The following is a 15,852-nucleotide window of genomic DNA, read 5'->3' as shown; positions in this document are numbered from 1 at the left end:
AACAAAATGGGAGAGTGGAATGAAAACATAGACATATTTTGAATGTGGCTTGAGCACTCTGATTTCAAGGTAATCTTCCTATTAAGTCCTGAAGAGAATGCATTTTAACTACAACATATTTGATCAACCAAACTCCTTCCACTATTTTGAATGAGAAAACTCCATATGAGATGTTATATGGGCAATAACCTGCATATGAACATTTGAGAATATTTGGCTCCTTATGTTACGCCTATAATCAAAGAAGGAATAGTGATAAATTTGTGAGTAGGAGTAAGAAGTGTGTGTTTATTGGCTACCCATGTGGCAAGAAAGGGTGGAAGTTGTTTGACTTAGAAATAAAATAGATTTTTGTCTCTCGAGATGTTGATTTTGTCAAGACCAAGTATCTTTTTTCTATTGATGTTACTATCAAAGAAGATGTTCCTCCTAAAAATTGGAGTTGTGAAGAAATTGTTGATGTGACTGATGGTGTAGAAGAAATGAATCACACAAGAAGTACTAAAGAAAGTGGTGATATGACAATGGATGATAGAGGGGGTGAGCCAAATGCGGGATTCGATGAACAAGGTGTTACTCTCCAAAATATGGACACACAAGATACAGTGCTTCCATATATATCACCAATCGAGCCATTATTGGGTAGAGGACATATAACCAAACAACCTTCTACTCAATTGCAAGATTATGTGACAAATACCACCAAAAGATTGAGCTCATCCAACTGTTCACCCTCTCCAAAGGTAGACTCAGGTGCGCCCTATCCCATAACTGATTATGTGAATTATGACCATTTTTCTCTTGCACATCGTGCTTTTCTTGCATCCATTTCACAGGAGAAGGAGCCTGTCACTTATGCTGATGTGGTGAAAGACAGTCGGTGGAGGGATGCAATGAAAAGTGAGATACATGCCCTTGATACCAATGGAACTTGGACAGTCACACAATTGCCTCCAGGAAAAAAAGCACTTGGCTACAAGTGGGTATACAAAATAAAGCATAAAGCTGATGGAAGTGTAGAACGATTCAAAGCACGGTTAGTAATTCTTGGCAATCATCAAAAAGAAGGGATCAATTACACATAGACTTTTGCACCCGTTGTAAAAATGGTAACGGTCCGCATAGTGTTAGCCGTAGCAGCCACACGAGCTTGGGAATTACATCAGATGAATGTGCACAATGAATTTTTACATGGGGACCTTGAGGAGGTTGTGTACATAAAGCCACCTCCTGGCTTTCTTCCTCAACAATATGGCATGGTGTGCAAGATTATGTGATTTCATTGTAACAATCAAGCAGCGCTTCATATTGTCAAGAACCTGGTTTTTCATGAGCACACCAAGCACATCGAAGTGGATTGCCACTTCATTCGCGACGAGTATCTCACTAGCAATATTGCTCCTACTTATGTTCCTACACATACATAATTAGCTGATATTTTTACTAAGGCTCTTGGTCTCACTTAGTTCACCTCTCTGCTATGCAAGTTGAGGATATGTAATTTACAAGCTCCAACTTGAGGGGGGTAATGATATCATGATGAGATAACAAAATTTATGCAGAATTATGTGTAATTATTATATTATCTTTATTATTAGTCTGTGATCATGTAAATCAATTTGTTTTTAGTCTAGACGTAATCTTAGGAGTTTTATTTAGAAAATCAATATGTATAACTCAATCTTAAGAGATTTTGGTGTAATTCTCTTGCATATATTTATGCCTTAGCAAAGCATGAAAGACAAAACAAAATTATTTTGTCATAAATTCTTTTAAAAATTTTATTTTAATAGAGAGCCCAGAAGCAACAAATACACCCCTTATGCTTAGCACAATTAACATCATCCTAAATTCTGAAGACACTCCTAAAAACCTATGTGATCCATTCAACAATTACAATCCTAATATACACACAACAATCTCAAAAATCAGAACCAAGAGGTCCAATTTTAATTCTTTAGGGCTAGCTCCATGATCCAATTAGTACCAATTATTTTTTCATCTGCTATTCCTTGGCTCATCCACCACGATATTTGAAGCTGTCTTTCTCTAGTTGATTGATTAATTGTTGTAACATCTTCAGATACTGGTTCGTCATATGATCAAGTATCATCCCTCTAGAAAGTCTGAGCTTTCCATACAGATCTCTAGGCGTTTCATATAGGTAGACATGTTTCTCATCAGAACCATTGTGGTTTGAATTAGGAATATTTTCAGACAAATGTGCAGTAGGGACTATATGCATGATCCTTCCTGGAGGATAAAGATGACGTCTACCTGACGTTGACTCGACAATCACTCTCTTCTCCAGCTATGTTTTTGGTTGTGGCTGCTTCTTTTCCTAGTTTAAGCTTCCCCACTTGATTCCACAATTGATCTTCGTCGTCATCAACATCAGATCCTTCACTAGAAGAATTATATTCCTCATCATCTGACATAGACTCCATGATTAATTGCTCTTCAGTCAAGAGAGATTCAAAATTTGTCTCATGAGATGATCCAGAAGCTAATTCAGCCATGTTATCTAATTTATTCTCACGTCGGTGCCATGGAAGCAACGCGTGAGTTCTGTGTTGGTACTTCTTCACACCCTATAGGTACAAATTAGGATCTCTATTGTAAGATAATGAAAATACTAACTAGTAAGGACACAATATGATTAACAAATTAAAAGTAGAAAATTTTTATTTAAAAAGTATGATAGTGCACTCTATCATGATTTTTAATGCAATTCTTTTAATATTTAAAACTTTTTATATTTTGATTCTTTAACCGGTGTCTTAAAGATGTTGGTTAACATAACCCATAAATAATTAAAAGATGTATGTATATTTTTTTTTGGTGGCCTGGTTGATAGATGAATGTATAATATATATGACTATATGCAAAAAGCAGATATGTATATAAAATTATTATCAGCCAGAACAATATAGTATATGTCAAGATCATTGAATCCATACAATAGTTCTCTCATATTATGTATGGTTTAATAACTGAAGGATCAAACTCTTGTTAGAGACTAGGTAGTGAATACCTAATAGGAGACTATATTCCTATAGAGAGCATGCACTGAGTACTTTCATTGTCAAATGACAAATATTTATAAATAAACAAAGCTTGCAAAGATACCTCGGTGCAGTGGGTTACTGCATGTTTTGCAATGGCTTTGGCAATTGGAATGATTTGATCATTATTCCGATCGCGACCCTGTAAATTATTCGATCAATATATGTTATGTAGTTACCTAGTGAAAGCCAATTTGACCAAAGAACAAACAATTTTCTAACAGATAACATGATCAGAAATTAAGCAATTAACTTAAAGTGACATTTGCTATTTAAACCATCGGGTAATTTGAGTACCTCAGAAACGAAATCATGAACAGAAGAAGCTGACAATGTAGGCACTATGTCATAACCATTTATAATGGAAATGATAAATGGCTTCCCAAATTCGGCTAACTCTAATGTCATGCAGGCAGCTGGGAAAATTACAATCGTGAAACAATTCTACATCAAGAGCATGTGGTGATCACTCAATTAAATGAAAAAACCTATTGAATTGCGTTACTCAATTGAACAAATTAAAATTTAGGGTGTAAACTAAAGAATTTAAGTAGTATAACTGCATGCCTGGGCCAAACGTGACACAAGTGCTTGAAGAGAATTGTTGCATTTCTCTAAGCTTATATGTCAGCAGTGCAGCAGTACCACCCCCAAGCGAGTGCCCAACAATCTATACGGGAAGATTATTATAATTATATATGATCAATTATAGGATGAGTTACATGGTTAAATAAAAAGAATACATAATTGTAACTATAAAAAATTGAATCTAAAGTGAAAGAAAGTAAGAAATAGAGAAATGCAATGAAGATTATAGTTAATATTGTTCTTCCAAAAGAATTTAATTAGTCACAGATGACTAATTAGTAATTAATCAAGGGGTTTAGTACTCCACTTGATTTAAGATGTATGAATTGTTATAAATTTCTTGATACATCTTTGATTTTAACCGATAAAAAAAGTAACAGACTAATTTAATTAATAATATATGTATATATTTATACCTTGATTTTGAAGTGTGGATATTGATGAAGAGCATTAAGTAGTACAGGAGTGCAGTGCTTTAGAATCCAAGAAGCTGCAGCAACCATACCACGGTGTGCATGTCCTGAAACCATATTGTTATGCTCGAAGGATACGGGAGCACAAAGTGCATCTGTAAGCGTGTCTTTTAGGCTACGAGTTCCCCGAATAAACACCAGCAAACTTTTTGATTCTATATCACGTATCACTGTGAAAGCGGGCCTTAGAATCTGGCATAATAAAATCATAAAATTAATTAATCTTCATGGGAATCAGAATTACATAAGTATAAAGTATTGATTCATTTTTTATAAGAAGCTAGCCAACGTTAAGTACCCGAGCTGTTCTCTTTCTTAGGAGGACATCCTTCTGGTCGAATCCAGCAGCAAACAAAAACCCAAGAAACCGTTTTCTGCTGCTGAAAAGCATGGTCCGTGTCAGCAATTTCTTTATCTCATATAACTCCTTTATAACTTCGGGGGACTTGAGTTGTACACAATCACTTCTTTCACCGCATTCTCTTGCAACTGTTTTCTTACCCTACATTCTCAAATTCAGTGCAGGCTAATTAAGAGAGAGGGAACACCTTCATGTAGGTACATTAAGTTAAATTTAAAGAAGTGTTAAAGATGTCACATCAATTCAATTAGTAATATAATCAAATTAAAATACATAAGTCCATATTATAAAATTGAATTAGATTCAAATCACATGTTCTAATTAATAATTAATAAGATTTTTTTTTAACATAAATGGATATATAGATAAGAAGTTGGAAAGGACCTTGTCCAACACAGCGGAAGCGATGGCTCTGGGCAAGTTGGAGACTTGCCGTCTCTCGGTGTAACCAAGCGACGTTATGGCATCGACTAATATGAAGACTACCTCCATCAAATTTTTGGGCGCCTCAATATGCCTCCGTTCAACCCTCGGGGCTTTCTTTTCAATCTTACTAGCCATTAATTGCGAACAAGAAGGAAGCTCGATCGGGAAATTAAATGGAAGAAAGAAAGTAGATATATAGAATATTTCGTTGACGTTGGTGTCTTGAGCTCCAAGGAGACTGTGATCTTATATAGGAAAACGATGGAGAAAAGCTTGGTTTTACTTGGTCTGAGTTGACTTCATCGTGCAAATTAAGAATGAGAAATACAAGATAATTGGTACATATGAATTTACTTACAATTTCCAGAGAGATAGAAAATAAAATAAAACAAGAGGGCAATTAGATGAACAAATGGGGAGTATAATAAAAGAATTGAAGTTAAAGATTTTTTTTTTTAATACCAAACATATGATTATTGTAAGTGATGCAATTGGCTCCGAGATGGTTGAAGCCACATAATGCGGTACGTATATTATCAATAATACAATTTGCGTTTAATAACCCGACAATTAGACTATACTATACGTCTAATGATGCTGTACATGTATTGTTTTATACATGGATATAAACATGAGTTTAAAGGCAAACACAAGTGCAGCAGTGTAGGTATAGAAGCAGCTTCAATTCCATGTAAATAATCTTAATATGTTACTTTCCATTGGTTTTTTTATGGGTGTAAGTGGGTTGTGTGCGTTCAACGCACGTAACTCAATATTTAGTACATTCAATTAGAATTAGGTTGAGTCAAAAAATTCGACTACATAATAAATATATAATAAAAAATTGTTTAATTCTTTCTATATGTATGGGAAATTGTGAACAAACAAATCTTAAACTCTCATGCTACAACAATTTATTTTGATGAATATTGTGAGCAGTAATTTTTTTAATGATTTTATTCCGTATTAATTATGAGTTATAAAACAATGAAACAATGAATATTAAATAATGGCTTATAAGGAGTTAATATTAAACAATATTGATGAATTGCTAATCTTGAGGTTTTTTTTTGTTAATAGTTAAAAAGATGATAATATTTTTTTAATTATTTAATTCGTTAACCTAACCTAATTAATCTCGGATTGGGTTGTTATAAAAATAAAGGTAAACCCAATCTAACCTAATAAAACTTAATTGAGTCAAATTCACTTACACTTCTAGATTTTTTATTAGGGTGAAATTTGTTTTTAATTTTTATATTTTTTTTGTCAAACTTAGATTTTAGTCCCTGAAATGTATCTCTAATAATTTTGGTTCTGAACTTTACAAAACAATAGTTTTCATTATTCTTCATAGATAAAACCAATAACTTTAAAGTTGGGAAAGAATGAAAATCACTGCTAATATAAAATTAAGGGACTACATTTATGAAAATTTAAATATAGAAGCTAAAAATATATTTTACCAATAGTTCTGACACATTCTCTTTAGCTTGAAAACTTTTCATCAAATTAGCTTGAAAATACTATATATGACTGTCTACTTTTTTTGTTTTTGTTTTTGATGTAGACTGTGTCTACTTGTTTCTCCTACACTATTGTAAATGTAATTTTTAGTAATATTTTTTAATACTTAATAAAAGTTGTTAAAATTTTTTTGATGACAACATATAAAAAATGTTGCAAAGTATAAATAAATATATTTTCGCGACATTTTTTTAAATATTGTGTATAATTAACTATCACATTTATACTAATGCTAATTAGGCCCTCTTTTGTATATAAATCAATGTCTTTTTTTAAAAGTCTATTGTACTTCAAGAATGAGTGTTCATTTATGTCAATCTTCTTGGTGCTACTGTGGAAAAAAAGTGGTGTAGTGTGTACTGAAAGACAACCACAAACAGTAGGCACTGCACTGGCAGGCTTGTTCTTATGGCCAAACCTCACAATTTGTTACATCAGGGCTACAACTGTCTATAAATTTTTCTGCCTTCGTTCCATCATAGCTTACTATGATCATTCTTTTAAATTTTAATTGCAAGAAAAGGTTGTTCGCAGATGCTTACATTATAGCCAATGGAACTTATACAAGTACTTTATATGCATGAAGCTACATATCAAGGAATTGGACCTTTGAATAGTTGCTATAACTTATTCCAGACCTTTGAATAGTTGCTATAACTTATTCCAGCTAAATGCATTGTTCCAGTTTACACCAACTTGGCAACTTATTCTTTTAATATCCACCTTGTTGTATAAGAATGTCCTTGTTAAATTGTTTTTGGTTTGGTTTGGTTTTTTTACTAGTAACTTGCTTGTTTTGGCTTGATTTCAAAGTCGTCACGCGAATTAAGAATTCCTCGGTGAGTGGGCCGGGACACGGACGTCCAACTATATATTCGTACGAAAAAATATTAAAACCCTTAAATTTCTATCAGTACAATAGAATTTTGCAACAAAAAAAAGTGTCGAATTAAGATTAAGCAAAATTAAAAGTATCAATTAATAAAGTTGAATATTAGAGAAGAAAGGGAGAAAATGTGAGAACTTACTATCATAAACGAGATGTTGTGGACGTCCAAATCCACTGCCACTGGGGAATGCAGAAGGCATGTGTGCCAATGCGTATAAGGGCCCTAGGCCATCAGATTCATGGGTTAGAGGCAGCTGTAGGCCAACCACGATCACACGTTATTGAATATAAGTAAGGAGTAGTAAACTTCTAGTTTATTCTCCCAAGCACTCTTCTTCTGATTTTTCTTGTAATTACTTGGGTTAACAAATACTGTATTTTTGTAATTTTTTAACCTAACCACATTCCATATATGATTGTCTTTTTTATTTTTATTTTTGGCAAACATGAATGTGGAAAAATAGTCCTTTATAATTTGTCGCGATCGTGTCTTGGATGACGCATTTCCTACTTATTTTCTTTTAACTTACTACAATTTAGTGTGTTACTGCTAAACCAGCAGTGTATCAAGTAAGAAATCATTATAAGAAATTTAATTAATTAATATTATTTATTAAATTGATTTTAATTAAGAATTTTCCCATAAACTAGCTACTTTTAGTGGGACAGAATATAAAGACTAAAAAAAGGGAGTAATTTAAAACAAAATTTTAATTAAATAAAAAATATTTTAAAATAATCTTAAACATATTTTTTAATTCAATAAGAAAGTTTTGATTTAGTCATTTTAAATTTTTTTCTTTGGGCGGTTTTCATCCTAATTTTTTTTTCCCATTATTTTGTTTAACAAAAATTTCAAGTGACAATCCTAAATAATACTTGTTAGTGATATAATATACTGCACTAAAATTATATTTAAGTCTTAAAAATAATATTAATAAATTATATGGTAAAAATAGTTACATAATTAATAACTAATTTTTAATTTTAATCATTTATGTATAGTTATATGATATAAATTTGTTGATCTCATTTATCTTAATAATCAAAGAGTTCTAACTTCTAATTTATTTTCTTCAAATTTTTTATGGGAACTGATTAGTAGTATAAAATTAATGCTTACCAAATATTTCGGCGGTGATGCATCGTGCAAGAAGCAAAACCCCATTGTGGGAATATTTGTCGATAAAGGCTTCTAGCTGAGTCTGAATTAGTTATTCAATTGAACATAGCAGAACCTTTATATTTATATCTAAATTGAAGAGGTTAATACTGAGAGGATTTAGCGTTAAGCAAGAAATTTGAGAACTATGTCATATAACTGAGAACTATGCCTAGACAACATTCATAATCTTCTTATGACAATAACATTAACAATAAATACAAATTTTATCAAGAATGAGTTGTTCTCTCTTGTCCTATTTTTCCCATTCTCTGTGTCACTGGTCATTTGACAAACAAAGCCAGTTCTCTAATCATTGTTTCCGCATCAATCCCTTAAAATTTACATATATCAACAGAGAAAAAACATAGGTGGACAAGGTCTATAGCTGGTGAACAAATTATAGCCTATCGATTCACTCATCTCTGTAATGAAAACAAGTGATTGCGTAATTTTTTAAGAACTGTACTCGTAATTTTAATTTACAAAGAAAACTCAATAGCAGTAAAATGGATCTTCCAAAGGAGTATGCAAAAGGCTTGAAATAATAATTATTATGAACAATAAAAAATGATTTGTTAAAGGAGAAAATGTGAAAAGCTTGTAATAAAATTTGGTTGGAATGGATAAATAGAAAACAATGGAAGAATATATATCAATTGTGGCCAATAATTTTGCTTGTCACGAAAAAGAAGAAAAACTTGTGAAAAAACAAACTAAGAAAAAATTATAAACATCATCTTTATTTGATTTCTATTTCTGGTGATGATTGAAGTGTGAAATGAAAATTGACATTTTGAGCATTAAGAGAGGGAGAGAGCAAATAAAACTTTTGACAACTTAATTTAGGTTTAAATTTACAGTGAAAGGAATGTTTCACAAATTTTATAATATATAAAAAAAAGTCAGTCATTTAATTATCGTAATTTACAGAAACTATAAATTCATAATTTTTATTCTGATAAGAAAACATGGTATAATTACCTTTTTTAAAAGGTTTCTCAAAAGAAATTGTTGTCCAAATATTCAAATTAAAATTTAAATTCATTAACATAATTTCATTAAAATGATAATTAATTTCCATAAATTAATGTAATTGATATAAACTAATTTTATAATATCTCAAAAAAGTTCAACCAAACACGGTATAAATTGTTCAATCTATGAAACATGAGCTGAATTTTTTTCTTTTAGCTAATGATCAAAGAACCTTGGAACCTTACTCAACTATCACATTTTCAACTACGTATCCTATTTAACGAATTGCATGAGGTAACCACAAATAGCAAGACCAATATGCCAGCAACCAAAAATATCATAAACACAGATAAAGCTGACCAACTTCTACGACAGGCATAAAAGCACCTACATAGTTCATTGCATTTGGAGGAGGAAAAAAGTTCCTTCAATCATAAGATGGAGCAAGGCAATCATCAACCATATTCAGAAGGTTTGAGTTTTCCAGTGCAGCTGCCACACGTTCTTTATCGTTTAATTGTTTGTTAACTGCAATATGTATTTGTGACAAAAAGAAATGCAACAGTGTGAGTGTCCTGTCACGATCAATGATTTATATATAAAAAAAAGGATTCTAAAGAAGCAAGAGGCAATTTCAACAATTAACCAACTTAAAGCCTGTTTGTTCATGTGGCAGGAAAGCATGCAAAGTGTGTTTGAAAGGGGGGAAGCAAGAATGTTGAGTTTGAGGGATGAATCTCTTGAACATATAATCATTGAATAAAATGAAACACTAAATCTAAATCTTTCACCCAAAAAATCTAAATCCAAGTTAAAAGAGTGTAGTGACAGGTCTGTCAACAGCATGTATCACTCTCCAAGAAAGAAACGGCATAGTCAATCATTTAAGTAGAAAGACATCTCTAGAGTCTAGATCAATATTTGAAGTACTGCACAGAATGCTTCAGTAGACAAATCAAATCCATGCCACAAAAACATAGGTGCTGTAACTAACACACCCACAGGAAGAAAGAGAAAAAAGTAAGGAATTAAAACCTGCAGCTTCGGTTGCATGAGATCCAGGTGCCACTCTGATATCCACCTAACCAGAATTAATTAGAAAACATAAATAAGGTAGGGGTCACAGATCAGTAGAATATTTGGTCTAACTAGTAAATACTATTAGTATTCTCTACTGAGACAGAGAACCATGTAAGTATAAATTATGCATATAAACACCATAGCTTGATAATATATACTATCATATAACTAGGTAACAATACAAAAAAAATACAGATAAGAGGCAAGGAAAAAAAAGAAGTGTGGATTATAAGATGTCAAACAGTATTGCAGGTGGAAGATATCATAAAAGGAACAGGTATACCAACCAATGGCAGGAGCCAGCATGCGCTCCTCTATAAATCTTGTGAAGTTAAATTACTTTTAAAAACAAGTAGTAAAGGAGTTTTGTATTTTTTTATATAAATAAATAGTTTCTTCTTTGAAAAAAAAAATCTAATTTAAGTTTTTACGATATGCCCATGGGCACACAACACAAAGTCCCTTCTATTAATCATATAACAAATAACTCATCCATAAATTTTTGCCTCTCCAACTCCTATAGTATCAATCAATTATCAGAGCAAGTTACTGAACTCAGAAAAATGGAGAATACCTTGTATCGTGAAGGCAAGCTTCTCATGAGCTTGACACGTAAGCATAGACCTATAACTGTCGCCATACTGCAATGTTCCACTGTAGGAGTAAACATAACCCTAAAGAAACAAGGAAATTAAACATTCCATAATCCAAAAAGAAACCCAATAAATGAAAATAAAAACAATAATAAAAAATACCTCACATAATTACGTTGATCATCAACTTCAACTGCTTCCTCCGTGATCACCTTAAGCTCTTCCAAGGAATATGGGTGCTCAGGGTCCTTTATATCTCTTATATGATTTGTGAATGTTAAGAAAATATTAAAGTTACTATTATCAACTTTTTATTTTCCGAGTAATTACTAAAAGTAAAAACAAAACAAATGAAATTTAAAATTTAGAATTTAAAAAAAGGATATCAAAAACCTCTTGTTGGTCGATTAGTTCGACAGCATACTCATCATGGGGAGCAGATGGAGCAGTTCGAGGTCGACGCTCTTTCTTTTCATATATGATAGGGTTTGCATTGATTAACTCGGATACCATTTTGGCCAAGAGTTTCAACGTGCTCAGTTAGGGAAACAACAAGGAGGATTGGACCGGAATTTATATTTATTTACTTAAAAACCATCCCAAATATGATTGCTGGAGCCTGGAAGGAAGGAACCTCAAAGTTATGAATGAGACTTTTCTATGTTGCATTAAAAAAAATAAACTATAAAATTAATCATGAGAATTAAAAATAATAATATGATTACATATACATGTCATCACAGTTTGGTCTGGTATAGAACCCAGTTCAACTTTTCAGAGCAATATAGTTAAACAACCATTCAATTTTAACAGAATAATATCAGTCTCCAACAGAACCCAGTTCAACTACCATGCGACCCAATTTCAATTATGAAACACAATCAAAGGAGTAACCAGTATATGCTATTCTCACTGAGGGGAAAAGGACAACAAATACCCAATAATTATCTACTCAAGTTGAAATAGTTTACCTAACAATCATGCAGAAAGAAAAATCACATGAAAAAACAGAAAGAGGTAAATGACCAAATCTTGAGTTGTAGGTTGATTGTGTAGTATTTATTGTACGAGTAAGAAAGAAAAATAACTTGTTGGTGCTGGTGCAGTGTTCAACCTGTTACATGGGTCAACAGGATTTAGTTTTCTACACCTATTTGGCTTCTTCAAAAGGCAACACAGCAACTACGTTCAACTTGGTCACCCATCTCTCTCCCTCACTCTTCTTTCCTACCAATTACTTTATCCTCCTAATTCATATAGTTCTTGGTGATTCTTAATTTGATTGTGAGTTAGTTTCTCTATCTGATTCAAGTAATCAACAATTGTTTCCTAGAAAACACCAATTACAGTCAGCCCATGAATTGTGTAAAAAGGTTTTAATTTTTTTACTTTTCCATTATAATCCTTACCCAAAAGACTCAACTTTTTTTTGTGTGTGTGAAAGAGGGGCTTTAGCCCCAAACCAGATGTCCAGATATATTAAAAACCTCTAGGGGAAGTTGTACGGCCTGTACCATTTACATCCGGTAACAGCGGTAAAACTAAGAAATCTGATGTAAAAGAAAAAATTCTACCATTCCCATCTATGGACAACCCAAACTTGGACAATGAATCTGCTATTTGTTTGCCTCTCTAAAAACATGATGCCAGGAAAAGATACCCCCTTGGGAGATAAAGGACTTAATCCTACAAACAATGCGGTAACATACATGATGTGGGGAGCAGCCATTCTTCAACATCTGAATAGCCAAGGAGGAGTCAGATTCAACAATAATGGTGTGTTAGGTAGAGAGGAGAGAAATAATATTAGAGAGAAATATTGTACATGTTTGTGGAACCCACACCTTTTACACTCTACTTTAATTCAAAATTCTCTTCTATTTTCATCCTCTAAACCAAACACATCCTAAGAGACTTAAAGCCTCTCACCCAAAAAGATTCTATGCCAAGGAAAATGGTCCATAATTCCAACATAAGAAAGACTGAACTGCAGTCTACATTGTTAGGAAAGATATGCTTTGCTTTTGACGGCTACACCTATACTCATTCTTAGATCAAGTTCCTCTAAAAATAATAGTGAGAATCCTGAATCATTTACACATGCTAAGAAGCAAGTATTAGCCAATTAGGAGAAAATTTAATATTAATCATATTCCACCATCATATTGCAAAGAGCTCCCCAAAATCATTTTATCTCTATCTCATAACTGCAAAATTTGAGTTTAATTGATAGTCAATTTTAGTTAAGAATGATTAGAATTTCTTTACTTTACTGTTGTTTTTAATAAAATAATTAAGAATTTAATATCATTGTAATTTTTTACCAGCAGGATTCAAAAGAAGAAAATTTCAAGTGCTTTAGAGAAAAATTGATTCAAAAATTGAAAGAAAAAAACCTTAAAGAAAAGTTAGAGATTAGGGATAGCTCGCTTAGCACACAAGATAGTCCAGTGTGTCTCCTATGCTTTGCGGCCAGCTCATGCTTAGTGCAAAGAAGGTCCACGAGAAAGCCCAAAGGCGTGATTGCCGTTCCTGCTAAGCGCGTGATCGCCGCCATCCCTGCTAAGCCCCACCATTCTCGCTCAGCGCGTGATTACACCACCATTCTCACTAAGCCCAGGAGTGTGCTCAGCGCGAGATTGCGTGAATTTTAAGCTACCTTATGCCTATAAAAGGGGTAGGAAACTGAAGGAAAAGACACACTGAGTCTCAAAACTCTTTGTTGAATACATTCAAAGCCTAAGCATTTCTCATAGGGGAAACTTTCCATCCTTAGCCATTCTTCCCTTTTCTTCTTTTATCCATCTCATCCTTTCTTCTATCCACATCAGCACCTAAAGTGTAAAGCCTCTTATTGCCATGAGAGGCTAAATCCCCATTGTTGGGAGCCTCCAACTCTTGTAATGCAACTCTTTCTTATTACCTATTTAATGTAATCCTATTTCTATTGCTCTTTTCCATGCTTATTTTTTTTTTTATTGATTATGGTCTGATCATTCATGTTTCATGTAGTGCTTAGGGGATAATTCAATTTATTGTTTTTATGCATCTGTAACCTTAATGCAATTTATTATTTTTATCTTTGCAAAGAAATTTGAAAGAAAAAAATAGATAAATTAGGTTCTTCATGCGGGAAATCAAAGATAGAATGTCTTAATAGATGTGGATGAAAACTGAGTTAACATTAGATAGAGAAAATTATTAACATTGCATCACAAGTAGTTTTGGCATGCTAGATCCTACCATATTTGTATTTTGAATTCATCTTTTGGATTCAATTATGGTTATTTTTCTTGTTTTCTTTTCTTTTACTTTTACCTTCAAATTTCACACTTATCTCTTCTACTTCTTTTGATATTGGGTTTGCATCACTTTAAGTACAAACAAAGTTTCCGTGGATTAGACACTCGAACTTCCGAATACTTTACTCCTTGAGACAAATTGGTGCACTTGCCAACAAGTTAACTGTATCCATTAAATTATTTCCCAACACTCAAGCAAAATAATATTTATTGACCTCAAAAACTACTGAGGAATCTCCCCAGCTTCCTTGACATTTAGTATAATTCAACTTGTCCTTATTATCTGAAAAAACCTGTTAATTGCTACCAGCCATTCAAATAAAAGAACTATTTCGTATTTCCTTGCCAATTTATCCCCTACTCTTTTTCCAGCATGCCTTTAAAGGTTATATGGTTAGGCTCACCCTTACCTTGATAGCCTTAGCCTATTTGTCACTTAAATTTGCATTGATCCATAAGTGGAGAAAGAAAAAATAAAAATAAAAAACCACTAGTAAATGGATTGTACTCCTAGACATAAACTTATAACATAGCCTAAAGAGGGATACAGTTTCTTCCTCAAATATCAAGTATCATCCACCACGAGATAGGCACGTGCCCTTCTCTTATCCAAGGGATAACACTAGAGCTGGGTATGGAGGCAAGCCTGCTCATTTGAGCCCGCACCCGCATAACCCGCAAATCGTATAGCCCATCTGTTAAGCCCGCAACGGACTTCATTTAAGGCAGCCCATAACCACACCGCATAACCCACGGGCTAACAGGGTAGTATGAATTGGTTTGACAAGTATCCAACCGTTGAATTGGGAAAAGGGCTTCAGTGATAGTAGCTTAGCAACAAATTTAAACACCCGCCATAATCAGGAATTAACACAAACACAGTGTGATTTAATTGTCATCATAAATTTAATTTTTTTTAGATTAACACAAAAAAAAAGTGAGCTTCCCGCAGAAACAGAAGTCAAATTCATTTAACCCACGGATTAAACGGGCTGGGCTATAATGCCCAGCTCTAGATAAACAAGTTACACAGCACACAACCACAGCCACCAAACCCCCACACCGAGAATTTTTCATCCTCGAGCAACTTTAACAACGTGCATGTAAAAGAATATCGAAATTAAGAAAACCCAGTTTATATAAAATTAAAAAATCACAAATGTGACAAAGCAATTGAACGTCTGAAGGGTTGTAAGAGTGTGAAAAATCAAAGTAGCTGGTATTAGAGTTGAGAAAGCTCTTACCTTTTCAAATCAACTACCAGAAATTGGGGTTTCAAAGAATCGTGGCTTCCTCTTACAACGCAGAGATTGAGGTATTGGAGAAGAAGAAGAAGGAAAAAGCTGCAGACATGAATTTATTTAACCCTTTTGGAACGAGAGAACATAACAACACAGCTAGCGGGTTG

General features: G+C 33.1%; 2 protein-coding genes across 2 annotated transcripts; both read right to left on the bottom strand.

The window, feature by feature from the left end:
* Window positions 1-1,732: 1,732 nt before the first annotated feature.
* LOC100815501 (diacylglycerol lipase-beta) lies at window positions 1,733-5,458 on the bottom strand. The gene is made up of 7 exons (XM_006587551.4): window positions 4,872-5,458; window positions 4,425-4,628; window positions 4,070-4,318; window positions 3,633-3,735; window positions 3,363-3,481; window positions 3,130-3,207; window positions 1,733-2,591 (listed from the first exon to the last, which is right to left on the bottom strand). The coding sequence occupies exons 1-7, from the start codon at window positions 5,046-5,048 to the stop codon at window positions 2,274-2,276; spliced, it is 1,248 nt and encodes a 415-aa protein (XP_006587614.1). The 5' UTR covers window positions 5,049-5,458; the 3' UTR covers window positions 1,733-2,273.
* Window positions 5,459-9,578: 4,120 nt separating this feature from the next.
* LOC100802864 (as1/2 enhancer7-like protein) lies at window positions 9,579-15,831 on the bottom strand. Its single transcript, NM_001252956.2, has 6 exons — window positions 15,689-15,831; window positions 11,529-11,761; window positions 11,305-11,410; window positions 11,124-11,223; window positions 10,505-10,550; window positions 9,579-9,997 (listed from the first exon to the last, which is right to left on the bottom strand). Exons 2-6 carry the CDS (start codon window positions 11,653-11,655, stop codon window positions 9,897-9,899), a joined length of 480 nt encoding a protein of 159 aa, NP_001239885.1. The 5' UTR covers window positions 11,656-11,761; window positions 15,689-15,831; the 3' UTR covers window positions 9,579-9,896.
* Between the last annotated feature and the right edge of the window lie 21 nt (window positions 15,832-15,852).

Source organism: Glycine max, chromosome 9 (genome assembly GCF_000004515.6).
Source record: "Glycine max cultivar Williams 82 chromosome 9, Glycine_max_v4.0, whole genome shotgun sequence".
Taxonomy (NCBI): domain Eukaryota; kingdom Viridiplantae; phylum Streptophyta; class Magnoliopsida; order Fabales; family Fabaceae; genus Glycine; species Glycine max.
The sequence above is the reverse complement of the archived record's forward strand: the minus strand, read 5'-3'. Positions and strand labels throughout refer to the sequence as shown.

Coding starts and splice junctions, on each gene's coding strand:
- LOC100815501 (XM_006587551.4), bottom strand. CDS start 5,048: ATGGCTAGTAAGATTGAAAAGAAAGCCCCGAGGGTTGAACGGAGGCAT. Junction 4,629..4,871: donor CTTCCGCTGTGTTGGACAAG/GTCCTTTCCAAC, acceptor TTGAGAATGTAG/GGTAAGAAAACAGTTGCAAG. Junction 2,592..3,129: donor CAGTAACCCACTGCACCGAG/GTATCTTTGCAA, acceptor TTGTACCTATAG/GGTGTGAAGAAGTACCAACA.
- LOC100802864 (NM_001252956.2), bottom strand. CDS start 11,655: ATGGTATCCGAGTTAATCAATGCAAACCCTATCATATATGAAAAGAAA. Junction 11,411..11,528: donor CGACCAACAAGAGGTTTTTG/ATATCCTTTTTT, acceptor TAACATTCACAA/ATCATATAAGAGATATAAAG. Junction 9,998..10,504: donor TCATGCAACCGAAGCTGCAG/GTTTTAATTCCT, acceptor TACATATTGCAG/TTAACAAACAATTAAACGAT.